The sequence below is a fragment of the Chenopodium quinoa genome, unplaced genomic scaffold (genome assembly GCF_001683475.1).
Source record: "Chenopodium quinoa cultivar QQ74 unplaced genomic scaffold, ASM168347v1, whole genome shotgun sequence".
Lineage (NCBI taxonomy): Eukaryota > Viridiplantae > Streptophyta > Magnoliopsida > Caryophyllales > Amaranthaceae > Chenopodium > Chenopodium quinoa.
In genome coordinates, this window is record NW_018743975.1 from 37,141 (window position 1) to 51,954 (window position 14,814).

The 14,814-nt window shown below is 36.6% G+C and overlaps 1 protein-coding gene across 3 annotated transcripts; it reads right to left on the reverse strand.

Annotated features, from left to right (window-relative positions):
• Nucleotides 1-1,203: 1,203 nt before the first annotated feature.
• LOC110689603 lies at nt 1,204-11,157 on the reverse strand. 3 transcript variants are annotated; one of them, XM_021866367.1, is made up of 15 exons: nt 11,098-11,157; nt 9,935-10,262; nt 9,396-9,639; nt 8,579-8,844; nt 7,468-8,223; nt 7,316-7,374; nt 6,165-6,230; nt 5,951-6,039; nt 5,767-5,832; nt 5,056-5,685; nt 4,904-4,972; nt 3,974-4,044; nt 3,827-3,884; nt 2,216-2,468; nt 1,204-1,966 (listed from the first exon to the last, which is right to left on the reverse strand). In XM_021866367.1, exons 2-15 carry the CDS (start codon nt 10,216-10,218, stop codon nt 1,353-1,355), a joined length of 3,525 nt encoding a protein of 1,174 aa, XP_021722059.1. In that variant the 5' UTR covers nt 10,219-10,262; nt 11,098-11,157; the 3' UTR covers nt 1,204-1,352. The 3 variants fall into 3 exon arrangements, with proteins under 3 accessions (XP_021722059.1, XP_021722058.1, XP_021722057.1); XM_021866366.1 differs by having other exon boundaries at nt 6,165-6,227; nt 7,468-8,235; XM_021866365.1 differs by having other exon boundaries at nt 7,468-8,235.
• Between the last annotated feature and the right edge of the window lie 3,657 nt (nt 11,158-14,814).

The following is a 14,814-nucleotide window of genomic DNA, read 5'->3' on the forward strand; positions in this document are numbered from 1 at the left end:
ACATTTTATAGATAAAATTATTATTACTCAAAAGCTAGTCTTGTTTATATTATTAATTAACGCATCAAAGAATTACCTAGCAATCAAAATTACAAGTTGGTCAAACAAGACAAGTGAATCAACTAAGCTTTAAAATGACTAGTCAAATTAGATCAAAATCTCAAATTTAAAATTATGCTTTTATTTTTGGCAAAATCAAATCTACTATGATTCACAGGCTATAGCATAATGGAGGAGTCATATGACCCATTTTTAACGTAAGGAGCATACATTATGACTCATAACCAAAAAAAAAATGTCAATAATAAGGGAAAGTAGAAGATCGGAAGTGCAAGCACAAAGCAAATGCTGTTGTTAATATGGTGTCATGGATCAATGATAATAAGTGGCAGAAATGCAGCAAGAGAATTCACTAAATGTACGTACATTTAATTGAATAAAATAACGTATTAAGATCATGTACCTGATCCTTGCAAGCAGATTTATCGTGATGCAGCCGTGCTGAAGGTAAGCTCTCAAATAGTGCCCAAACTGTAAGCTGAAAAAGAGTAACGGAATATGGGCTCAAATCTCCGTGGAAGTTTAGGTATTCAAAATAGTTCACACAAAAAGTGCAGTAAAAGTTCAGATAGAGGGCTCACTATGGAAGAACGATCTGTATCGTTATTGACACCATCTGAGACACAGTATTGGAGCCTTCGACAAAGTACAAGTAGCTAATCACTTCCTGGGTTAAGATATGAAGCAAAGGATACAAATACAAGACAAAATTCAATTTAAAAAAAAAAAAAAAGATTATTAAGCTCATTTCATCAAGAAATTCATGTAAGCATCTGACAAGATGGTGAAATAAGAAAGTCATTTTCAACCAGGAATATGCTTCACCACGCAGAAACTGAAAATCGTCAAATACCGAAAATCATTAAGTGTGCAATATGATAAATTGACAATAGCAGTAAATAAGACGATAACATAAATTAATAAATAAAACACCCTACTAAATAAATATATTTCACTTAATTAATAAGCAGGAAATGCAGGATTTTAGATCATTAAGTAATTCCCTCATTTTCTTCTCCTGCCATAAGAACCCTTCATTTCAGAAGGCAAAGGAAGACGTGCTGTGACAGGGTAAGATACAATAGCAAAAAAGTACACACAGGATATTAGGCATCAGTATCCATCCAAAACCTAACACCAACCTTTGCAAAAATGCAATTAATTTCAATTAGAAAACAATTATATACAGCTTTCTCAATTGAAACCAAGTGAGCAAACATTCAATATGCTAAGCAATGTTCTAGCCAAAATGTACACATATATACAAAGCACAATATTAATTGCTGAAATCCTCACATCACAACCATATTAAGGTCGTCCATAGGTATTTCTAAACCAATGGAGTCATAATCTTGCAATCCAGTCAGCCAATTGCTAAAATCCTCAGGTACATTGGGATCATTAGGAATATCAAGTTGTTCAATGGAGTCAAAATCAATATGCTCCTCTGATTCATGACAAGCATCTTCTGGAGCATTCCCAGATAGTCCCAATTCCCTGCCCCTTTTGTTTTCAGTATTTTTCCTCTGTTCTGAACTCGATGTTGGCTTTATAGCAGAGGTTGAGTTCTTGGGTTTTGTTTTTGGTTTTTGATCAGTGCTGAAGCTTACCACAGATTGGTTTTCACACGCAGCAGTAGCCATCAGAGCACCTCTACTGTGATCTCTATCTCTCTCACTTCTCTTTGCTTTTGCTCCTCCAATAACAGAGCTACCAAAAGCTATTGCACCCCTAGAGGTACCGCCAACATCATCAAGGAGTAGTTCCCTCTTTTTTCCCTTGTGTGATAATGATTCAAGTTCAGGAAAACTGCGTACAGAAGAGCGACCAGCAGCTTTTGGAGAATCAATATAACCTCTCCCAAAATCATCAGTGCAAGAGTCCAGCACACTAAATGAGTTAAATTCTGGACATGTGACAACGAAAAACAGTATTGATTAGAGAAGACAACAGAACTAACAGATTGTAAGTAAGGATAATGCCTGTAGCTCTTAATGGTCAATGTAGAGCAATATGGGAAACAATTTTAAGTCAAATTGGGTCTTAAAGGTAGTGACTGTAAGAAGGGAAAACAAATTCTTAAAAGATAGTTTTTTTCAATAAATAGAGACATGTAAGATACTAACAAGTCTTCCTAAAATTATAAATGGCATACCAGCTTTTGCAGAATCCACACGACATTTAGGAGCTCCATGGCCTGTATGATAATCAGTTGCAATGCTGAAACCAGCATCATTGGTGTGAGGTGCTGCAAAGAGAACATTCTGCAAAGCAGGTTCACTAAAACAGCTACGGCCAGTGAGTTCAAATTTTTTACACCTCACAAGAGTTCGTTCTATGAAACCCATTGCAACTTGCTTTGACACTTTGCGCATTACAGTTTTGGAAGCATTATTTCTTCGACAAGCCTACAGATATAAAAACAAGTTAAACTTCTTACTTTTGAGCAGCTAAACCAACTAACTCGATCAGTAGTAATAATGTCAACTTTAGGGCTAGCAAAAGCTAACACGACATGATAACCCGACACGAAATAAGCGGGTTTGGGTCAAGAATTCACGGGTCGTTTACATAATTGGGTCGACACGAACACGACACGAAATTAAACGGGTTAGGTTTGGGATGAAATTTTCAACCCGAAACTTACACGCATATCCGATTATATAAATGGGTTGAACGACAACCCGTCAACCCGAACCCGACATGCTTAATCTATTAATTAAGTAGTAAAAGAATCTGAATTTTTTATTCAAAACCTGTAATTTTGTAAATTACCTTGACATCATTTATACATTTTGGTAATTTTTTGGCAGTTAATTTGGCAAAAAAAATTATAATTTTCAGCTTTTGTAAATTAAAATTTAATTTGGCGGGTTAATTTGAGACAATTCTTATGTATGGTTGTATTGTTAAAACTACTAGCTTTAAACCCTTGTGGTATCTTTTGCTAAAACTACTAACTTTAAAGTGTTGTAGTATCTTTAATGAATTAATGATATATGTCTTTTTTATTTTTGAATTGAACATTAATTAGTTATTACATACTATGTGGGTAAAAGGTTACCCGGGTAACCCGTTTAATAAGCAGGTTAGGTTTGGGTCAAGGGTTTTCAACCCGTTTAATAAACGGGTTAGGTTTGGGTCAAGGGTTTTCAACCCGTTTAATAAACGGGTTAGGTTTGGGTCAAGGGTTTCAACCCGTTTAACATCGACACGAACACGAACCCGACACGACACGACCCGCTTGACAGCCCTAGTCAAGTTCCTAGAAACATATATAAATGGCAAAGTTTCCTATCATTCTCATCACTAATAGGTCTTAATCCATACTTTTCTATCCTGAAAGCATATGTACAGAAAAGATTTAAAGACTTGCAACTTAGACGTGTGATCATTCCGATTTCCATATCTGCAGACTGCAGGTGGTGCAATGATTACTTTCTGAAGACAGCATAAGTAATTCTACACTTGTCATAAGCATTGTGTTTGCAAATATTTATTAAATGTGGCTTCCAGCTCTGCAGACTCAAAAGCTTGCTTAGAGCAGTGAGGAAGATAGAAGGATAATAACGAAAAAAAAAAAAAACAACACAAAGAGTACGTATTCCATTCAGAAGTCATTTAGGTCCAGCCAACACCCACCCCCCAAACAACAACCCCTCCTGCTTTTAAAAAAAAGCAAAAAGAATTAAAGGTGGACATCATGGCTTGTGATTTTAGTACCATTCACCTCTAACAGTGACCGAGGAAAAAGGAGAAAATTTACCATTCGCCTTTTGTAAGCCATCTGAATAAGTTGTTCCATGGCAACCAGTTCAATGAACCTGAAAAGCATAAAAGTCTAATGAAGGGAGAGAGTGTAAGGAAAGGAAGGGGGATAGACTAAAGCTATACTAAGCATTGGTTTCCATACCGTTTCTCCCTCTCTCTATCATCTTCAACAGCCTTATCAATCTTAACCAAGTTGTTCTTCTTTTTCCCAATCTGCAATATATAACACATGAGGACAATAGAGAAGACAGAAGACCAGGGAAGGAAGGCAGAAAAAGAGAGCTGGACTTTGCAGTTGAATCAACTTTTTTCAATTCCAATACCATGAAACTAGTATATCAGACTTTTTTAGTTTTCTAAACTCTCCAAAATTTTCTAAACTTTACTTACTGGACTTTGCAGTTGAGTCAAGTTTTTTTTCTAGATTTCTTTAATTTGAAAAGATGACAACAATTCGTTTGGCATCATTGTAGTTTTCTGTTTTGTTTTTTAAAATCATATGATATGTCATATAATGAATCAAAAATTAGTCAAATATATCATAATCATGATAATTTTGAAAACTGACAATAGAAAAGTGAAACACCTTTTTCTTGTTTCCTGTTTTTGGTTTTTTGTTTTGTTTTCAAAAAACAGAAAACTGAAAACAAAAAACGGTGCCAAACAAGCCCAACGACTACTACTGACCACATGACAAAAAAAAACTACTACTAAAAATATTAGTACTGCTTCTACTAAGCAGTACTGACATGTATAATGACTTCATTATGCTAAATGAAAATGTAACATAACACAATATTATTTCAACTTCTTTCATTTAACTCACAAATCTAGAATATCTGTACACATGATGGACTCCCAACTACCAACCTTGTGATGCTATTCGCACACGTACTACTTGCATTCATCGATAGTTGCAGCAAGCCAGCAACAATATAAACAACAATAATAAACATAATAGTAGTATCTGAAATAGTAGTGCTCCATAGAAAAATTAAGTATTTCAGAATTATATATACATATATATGTATATATATATAGCCAAATAAAAGATAAATTACTGCAACCATACCTGCTCACAAAGCCCCTCATTAAGTTCAGTGATATCTCGGTCAATCACTTCTCCATCAGCCAGATCAGGCTGTAATGGATGATAAAAGTAAGAGCAGATACTAATGCAATAGAATGAATCATATATGATATTAATTCTAACTAATAAACTACCATCGCATCTAGGTACAATCCAATGCTCTGCAGCTCCAACATTAGTTTATCATCAACACACATCAGCTGATATTGGGGATCAAGAAAAGTTGCAGAAGCAGTCATATCTGAAGGTTGTGACCCGCTAAAATCATTATGCCAATTTCCACTAACAAACTCCGCATCTGAATGAGAGAAACCATCATCCCCCAACCACCTTCCACTGCTATACAAAGAATCAGACATACTTCCATTCCTCGTTGTATTAGATGTGACACTCTTATTACATGAAATTCTGTCTCCGGAGCAACGTTTCTGAATCTGAAAATCAACCATTGACTCAGCCTCAGAGTCAAATCTGTCTCTGTCTCTAATGTCAGCATCAACATAATTACATGAGCCACAATGAGAATCGTCACTTGCACACTGTAATGACATACTCACTCCTTCATTTCCATTGTAAGTTCCCTCACTATCATCTTCTTCAATTAAAGCAGACAAAACTCTTTGGTACAAGGAAGAAAATTTATCCGACCTCTTTTCCCCAAATAATTCTCCAGATAAAGATTCATCCTTATCCACAAATTGATTGGAATCACAGACTTTATTACCAGAAGAAACATCAACCTTTTCTTTGCGCACAAAAACACCCTGCCAGAATTAATAAATCATTAATGAATAGATGATAAATACACAAAAAAATTAATAAGGTAAAACCTGATTGTTATATACCATTATATTGTATTGAGCACCCGGAATCACAGATAAGCTGTCCGGTAGCTCCTCTGCAAGGCTCAACTACAAAGTGTAGCAATAATTTAGGATTAGCAAACCCTCTGATGATAGATATGGTATAGCCTAATCAATAGGTAACGCATAACCTATATATATGTACAGGCTTGTCTAATATTATTACCTGTTGTTTCATGTATCTCACATCTTGTGAACTAGCAGTTCCAAAAATAGGTTCCATTTTCTTCCAGAACCGCCCAGAACAACAGATATCTGCAAAAGGACAAGTAGTAAGGCAATGGTCTTAATTACTTGAACATACAATTTATAAAGTTCATGAAAACAAAATTTTGAAACTTGCAGAAAAAGGTTAAACAGATAGGGAGATAGATATATACGGCTAGCCTTGCGAGCAGCAGCGGCAGCAGCCAACAATTCTTCACGGTCATCATCAGATTCAACTGCTGGGGAGAACAAAGGGCGAATGTGAGAAGCCATAGAAAAAACAGAATTGTCAGCAAAAACCAGATCTAGTACTTTTGTTTCAATAAATTTCAGACTTGGATAGCTGGTTAGACTTCTGAAGAAATAAAAACCCTAACACCAACTTCAGCGCCACTCCCCCCCCCCCCCCTCTTTCTCCCAAAAAAAGAGATATTTGCAAATCAATAACTTTTTCGGCCAAATTCAATATCAATACAAGATGTAGGTTAAATTAAGAGATATGGCGATACGAAGATGATCTGTAAAGATCACAATAGATAATACATAATAAATGCCCTCCATATAGTAGTTCATCAAACAAAAGTACAGATAGATAGACAATGCAATGAATTAAGGATGTAGTTCCGGAAACCTCATAACAACAAAGAACAGGTTTGCGAATTATTACATATATTTTGACTGACAACCCAGAAGAGGGAAAAATAAAAAAAGCCCAAGTTCAAAGTAACATTCTCCTCAAGCCATTCAATATATCATCATTATCCATCACACCATTTCAACAAGAACTGCTTCGGCAAGGATGATCCGGAGAAATGTATCCATTAAAAAATTGAAGAACCTCTACAGTTGGAAAGCTAACTGACTCTTCACTTGAAAGTTGGGACAGTAAGAAATGAGGTACTACAGCTTACTGTATTCATCACTGATATTATATACTGCCTACATTTCATAATTTATACTTTATAGCATATATTATTCTTGAGCAATAAAACTTTATGTATACTAGTAAAAACTAACACACACACACACACACACACACACAAAAAAAAAAAAAAAAAAAGGCTAATGAAGCAGTCTTAAATACGACAGTATTTTATTTTTTTTTGTAAAATGGGCAGTCACCTCAAATTTGATAAATGTCACCCTCAAACCACATAAAAGTCTCTAAAAGAAAGCGTGCCTTACTATATGAAATGGAGGAAATAATACTATACATAAACAGGCTTGTTTTTGTCATCCCAATTGCAGTGCACGTTGTCTAAATCCAAAGCAGTCTATACACAATTGAAAAGCACAAGTAAAGGAAAAGAGGTCAAAATCTTACAATTACGAGTGAAAGCCCTCCCATCTGACATCTTTTTTGAAGGTGGGCGTCCTGATTTACTGCATAAAATAATCAAACAGGACACAAGCTCAGTGACTAAAAATTGCCAAAAAAAATGAACCAACATTATCCTCAACAGAGAAATTACAAACCTTTTTATTTTCTCTGAACCCGGCCTTGTACTTTGAATACGCTTTGCTGTTGGCACATTCTCCAGCTTTGGTTCAGGTTGTGAGAGTCCAGGGCTAGACAAGGACAAACCCCTCACTGTCCTACCTTGCCTCCGCATGCCATCACCAACATTTTCAATGGGGACATTTTTATTCCTCTTGGTAGGAAAGATAAAAGAACGCATTTTACCCTTTCCAGTTAGCACAACATCACTACAATCTGTTCCTTTCTCTTCCAATCTGAGTTCCAAGTCTTTCGAATCTTCACCTTCAGAGATAAGACCAGGAGATGCTATACTTTCAACCTTAATTTTACTTTTCAAATTATTGTTATGAGAATCAACAGATTCTAAACATCCAACGCTACCGTTCTGAGAAAACTTGGCAGCAATAACAGGAGAAAATTTTACTGTAGAGATTTGACTTTCATCATTATTAGAAACAGGTGAAACCACATTTGTTCTTCTGCTACGGGAACTTTTTTGTTGTCTCTGACCAACCCATTGACCAAGCATATAAGATGAATTGGCAGCCCGGTGATTATTCTGCATCAAATCAAGTGAGATCACCTTGTTGGTACTTGTAGGCTGTTCCCACCCTTCACAACCTTCTGAGGAAGCTTGAACATCAGAAGATGAGTTTACCGCCATGACTGAACCAGTTCGTGGAGCCCTAGATATCTTTCCTTTTATAAGCGCTGCAGGAGTGCCAGTTGAGGTGCCTTGCTTAGAATTTGATCTGCCACTCAATCTAGTAAGAATTTGTAAATGAACCTAAATTAACAACTGATAACAAGTGATACAAAAATAAATGACCGGTAGTATTAATGTTTGTAAGTTGCCCCAGATATCCTATGAAATGAAAGTGTATAAAGGAGCAGTAGCTTGTTCAACTGCACATACAATACAAGCATGTAGTAACTATTCAGACAGCAACTTCTAGATTTAACAGACAGTGTCAGCAATGTTTCACTCACAGCTCATCTTCTGGAGGAGAACCTTCTCAGGACGTATGTATGCAGGAGTACACAAAGTAATCCGAAAGCCTATCAGCCAAAAATGACCTTAAAACAATATTACAAATGACCAAGTACCTTAGAGAGTTGTCATATGTAGCCAATTTAGAATCAATACTGGGCTCTGAATTCATTGTTCTTTTGATGTCATTATCCGCAGATCTGTTAGACACCGTCCCAACAGAACGTTTCCGCTTCATCATATTTTTGTCCCAGCCATCCCCCACAGCAGACAGTCTCAGCACCCTTTCTTCAGGAATAGAAGGCCCGTTTGCAGTTTTAATGATATTTATGTTCTCAGTAATCATTTGATCCTTCAACAAAGAGCCAGATTTATTGTCAACCTGCAAACATTTTATAGTCATTGCTTAAAGGACATCACGTAATACATGTATAAAATTATTAATAAAGCTTTAGATCATTTGGAGAAGCTAGCTAATTACTCCGTATGTGAACTTAAAAAGGAAAATGTAGAGAATACACTGTAGCAATATAATTTCTTAAATGTAATGTGGCCAATTTGGTAGAAAAGATATGATAGAACCTTCCAGAGCAGAGTGTCTATCAGCATTTCTTTAGGGGAGATGGTATGTAATTAGAACCTATGGAAAAATGTCTGTGGGGCTCATCCCAGAATAACTTACAGTGTAAAAAAAAAAAAAAAAATAATAATAATAATAAATAAAAACAAACAAACCTGAATGATATACTTGTATCTATATTGGTTTTTAAGGGGTTCCACTCCCTTACACCCACTGACACACACACGCACATGCACAAGCACACTAACATAAAGCTAAAGAAAAAAAAAAATGCGCTCTTTGTGACTTCTTCCTCTTAAATAAGCAAAGAAAGGAAGAGATAAAAAGATTAAAAGTAAATTGCAGATACCAACCCTAAGCTCTGTGGCAGATGTGAGAAAACGTTTGTTCATCCCAGAAGGCTTGGCCCTGTCCTCTAATCTTTGAGCTGATTGGTCAACAAGATTACGAGGCTGACCTGCCATCTTCAATAAGCTTGATCCATTTGGCTTGTCATGAGACAAAAAATCAGTTCGTTGCCTCTTCTTCGAGCCCATGGTGTCTCTATAATATTTTTCTAATTTATTGATTGAATCACAGAACATTTCAGACCTTGCCCTGGTAAGAAAACATCAAATGTAATGAAAAATAAACTAGTAAACTACTTGACAGCTAAAACAATGAACCTTGAAAGCTAAAACATGTGTTTATCTAAGAAAGCAACACAAACTTCTGGCAGGCAGCACAAGCACATAAATCATAAAGAAGTAATAACAATAGATCAGGACAAAATCACACTAATAGGGATATCAAAGACAATTAGGCTTTTGTTGATTTCTTAGTATTGATTATATGCTAGTAACTGGCTAGCTTCAAACATATTCAGCAAAACTCAAAACTACACTAGACTAACCTGGCCTTTATAGAAGCATTTAAAACACTCTCTCGGATTTGCTTTAACTCTTCAGTGGCCACGGGTGGGGAAGGTCTAAAATTGGAAGCTCTAACGGGAAGATCTTCAGATGTACTTCCAAGAGAAACCCCAAGTGCCCTCCTCAATTCTCCTGAACGTGTGTACTTCCGAGTGCCAAAAGAAATGTGTTCCAGAGATAAACATTGGTGTAAAGAGGGTACATCTGGTGAAGCCATGACACCACCCCGGCTAACAGAAACAGACATTACACCATCAGCACCCATGTACAGTTCAAGTTGCCAGTATAAGCGACACTATTGCCTGTAAGCTGCCAAAATGTTGCCGAAAGATTTACTAACATGAGAAACAACAATAGAAAGCCTTATCACTCATATCAGTCATGCTTTACTACTCCTGCAGGTGTAGGCACATATACGTGCATAGACTAAGTATACTAGTATTAATAATAAGCAATTACGCAAAAGTTGAGCATAGCTGTGCTTGAAAATCTCCAACATCACAGATGTATTAGTGAGTTCGAATTAGGTTTGCCTATCTTATAGAGTCTTTTATTAATTCATTTTGTTCATGAATCATATGATACAAGATGTATCTTGCATAAGACTTTGTAGTACTATAGACATGAATTTAAAAATTGCTTATGCAAAATCAAATCCCTCGCCGTCTTTAGGCAACAACGATGCATCATGATCTGAAGGTGGCCTGGTAGCCATTCAAAAAAAGATCCAACAAGCACTTGATAAAACTACTCTAGAGCCCAATCACAAAACCTATTCCCTCATTAGGTCATACACAATGCAATGCAATGAGTCCTCCCGCGAAACAGCTAACAATCAAGGTACATTTGCATTTTACAACACATTAGCAACCCAATTTGACTCAATTATCAAATTATACTCCAAAATTCACATAAAATTCTTCTTGCATAAGATTATCAACTTAAATTGCACATAGCAAAATTCTACCAACAATATCGATCGTTATAATCTTTCATAACTCAGTAATTATAACCAAAAGTTCAATAAACAATTCACCTTATAAGAACCCTAAATTGAATATACGGAAAGTTCAATCAACGACAAAACCCAAGATTGTGAAATTGATATTCGGTGATTTAGGAAAAGAAAAAGAAAACATCTTACCTCAGAAGCTGCTTCAATGGAGGAAAGAAAGATCACGAGCTGCTTCAATGGAGTATTCAGAAGATTACGCGCTTCAATGGAGAATTCGAAGTACGCGCTTCAATGGAGGAGAGAGAAAGAGGGGGATAATAACAGTGAAAAGCTAAAAAAAAAACGTAGGAGGAAGATTAATCACACGCCTATACGAAGTAATGTTAACCATTAGATTCTATACAAGTATAATATCAACGAGCAAAATTCATTTCATTTAAGTTCTGTACACCCTCTATTCTTTTAAAAAAAAAAAAAATTATTTAATATAAATATACATAATTAAAAAAAATTTATCAGAAAGGACCTTTAGAAATTTTGTGAAGAGGGGCTCTTAAAAAAACTAAACGGCAATTTCATGAAATGACACTGAGTACTTAAAAAATTCACCAGATGTCATCGCGTTTTCAAAATTCACCAAATGCCACTGAGGTTTAGTACAATATCACCATATGCCATTTCCGTTAGTTGACCGTTAGTGCCCATTAGTTGACCCCACCACTTGCCACGTGTCACCTTCTGATTGGTCCGTTTCTAAAAAAAATTAAACAAAAATTTAAAAAAAAAAACCAAAATTATTAAAAAATAATAAAAAATAACAAAAAAAAAAGGAACTCAGAGGTGGCCAGCCACCACCTCCTCCCTGCCGTCGAGCCCCCTGCCCACCCCAAAACCCTAGCCACCACCACCCCCTGCCGCCGAGGCTAGCACCGGAAGGCGCGCCGGCCGCCGGCGATCCCTCCCCTTACTCGTCGCGACCCCCGGCCCTAACCCGCGAAACCCCACCCCCTTCATCCACCACCCCGAAACCCCACCCCCCTTCCACTCCCTCTCCGATTTCCAGCCACCTTACCCAAAACCCATCCCCTTCCAGTCGGTTTTCGATTCCGACCACCCAACCCAAAACCCCCTTCCCCATCCCTTTTCGATTTCGGGAAACTCAATATCCATAGCTACAATGTCGCGAATTAAACCAAACTCGTCTTCCAGATTATCATCCCAAACCTCTCTAATCGAAAAGATCTGCAAACGATGTCCCAAACCTCAGTATCCATGGCTACGATGTCGCGAATTAATCCAGCGTAGCCTAGCCTTCGTTCTTTCTCCAAACGATAAGATCTGCAAAATCGAAAAGGAATGGGGAAGGGGGTTTTGGGTGGGTGGCCGGAATCGGAAACCGACGGGAAGGGGATGGGTTTTGGGTAGGGTGGCCTGAAATCGGAGAGGGAGAAAAATGGGTGTGGGTTTTCGGGGTGGTGGAGGAACGGCGGTATAGCTGGGGTGGTGGCTGCTGGGGTGGTGGCTGGGGTTTGGGGTTTTTTTTTTGTTCTTATTAAATTTTTTTTTAATTTTTGTAAATATTTTTGGTTTTTTTTTTAAACGGGCCAATCAAAAGGTGACATGTGGTAAGTGGTGGGGTCAACTAACGGTCAATTAATGAACACTATCAGTTAACTAACGGAAATGACATTTGGTGATATTGTACTAAACCTCGATGGCATTTGGTGAATTTTGTAAGTACTCAGTGGCATTTCATGAAATTATTTTTGCTATTTTTAGTCGGCTTTCGAGTGTTGTCTTGGTTTTTCTCGCATTGAGTCATCGACCCCGTATATATGTAGCATGTGCCTTGATTTTTAACTTCTTCCTGCCCTCTTGCGTCCCCATACTCCCCAACTACCGGCCAACTAACCCGCCACCATCCCACCACTGGCCTACTTATGTATATAGAAAAGACGAGATGTTAGGCTTAACTGAATCCCACCGTTTAGCTTCCAACTGATTTTAAAATAAGCAACTAAAATTTTACAATGTTTAATTAGTTAACTTTGTATATTTTTTGTAAATGGTTAGTTGTTTTAATGGTGAAAACAAATGGAAAGTACTACGTATAATCTTTAATTTCTTATTTTATACGAAGTATAATTTTATAGGTTCCATTTCCTTTTACTTTCGACAATCAAGGTTGATTTAGTTGGTTAGAGGCCTTCCTTCCACCCCTATGAAAAGGGTTCGATTCTCATCTTCTTTTCTTTACAAACTTTGACCGCTCACCTCGTATAATTCAACATTTGTTTCCAATGATAAATGATGTCTCCACTCTCCACCATAGTCTTCTATGTTATGAAGAGGAATTATAGCTACTTGGTTATCCATTTGAACTTGTAGTTTGTTGGTTCTCTTTCTCATAGCCAGTTCCAAGACATCCAACCCATATTCCACTGCACTCGATTTTTCTCTGATGCGTCCCAAGTAGTGTGATCTTAGAATCCATCACCTGTGAACTCTCTCGATACAATTCAATATGGTCTATTGTGATGATGTAAGTGCGATATCTATATATCTCCGGCAATGATGTTCAACATCAATGCACTACACTTCAAGATGGATATCTAAAACGTAGCCCTTGGACATATTCGTGTTCTTTACAACTATATTCACTAAGGGACATTCTTAGCATACGAAAAGCTAATCTACAACTACGAGGGTGTATAAGATTAGGTAAAAAAGATTTAGGCCTTATTCTTTTGAGCTTCTGGAAAAGCAGAGCAGAGTAGATTTCAGCACAGTAGAACAGATGTCAACAGAGCAGAGCAGATTGAGTCAGGAGAGCAGAGCAGAGTAAGGCTCAGCAAAGCAGAGCAAAAACAGCTCTAAAGAACAGGGCCTTATATTACTAACATGTAATTATTATATATATATGATTTTAGATAATATACCTTGTTCACTCTAATGTGCTTTTGTTTATAAACATTGTGAAGCAATGGAAACAGTTATGGAATACTTTTCCAACTCATATCTTATTTAGAGAAACTAGTACGAGTACATCAATATCGGATACTTATGTGGCATATCGTATCGGTTATTTTTTTATTTTTTTATTATTTTTTTTACAGGGAAGAAAAGGAATTTCATTGATAAAATATATTCAAATGACACTTACATATAATTCCTAAGAAATCAAGAATTCCAAACACAAGTATATAACACGTTAAAACTATATACTTCGCAGATTTGATCAACAATCACGTTGCTAAAAACCTTCATATGAAGCAATACAATATGTTAGTTAGCACTAATTCGACTTGAAATCCACTTATGCGTAGTCATTTGAGTGAAAATACTCATAAGATCCTCTTGATTCTTATGGAGATTATGAAACCCTATATTTTCAATACTCGTCATACAAACAGAAAGAGAAAATAAACCTAAGAGAAAAATCATTATCTCAAGGATGAGATCTATTTATTGAAAGCAATTAAAAGGTTTTGGGGCTTGCCACCGGTAAAACACACCCGTGGAAGCCCGTACAAAGATTCACAATTGAGACCAAGAAGAAAAGAGATGGTAGAGAATAGGGAGAAGAGAAAAGGAAAACCTTCAAAGAAACAAAAAAAAAACCTAGCAATGGAGGCTAGGAAAACCTTCCAAGGGAGAGACCCTAGAGGAAACCAAGAAAAACCCTCTCAAGGAGAAAACCTAGAAGGAACGACATATCGTATTGTTCGTATAACATAAACAGGTTTTTTTAATTACATAAGTGTTACTTTGTGGAGAGCTACCTATCAAAAAAAGTTGCAAAAAACTACCCATTTTAATAGCTCATTACCGAGTACAAAATAATACCTTTAGTCCTTGGCAAACATGTTCAATGACTTTGACTTTAGTCAAAATTTCGGAGTTAAC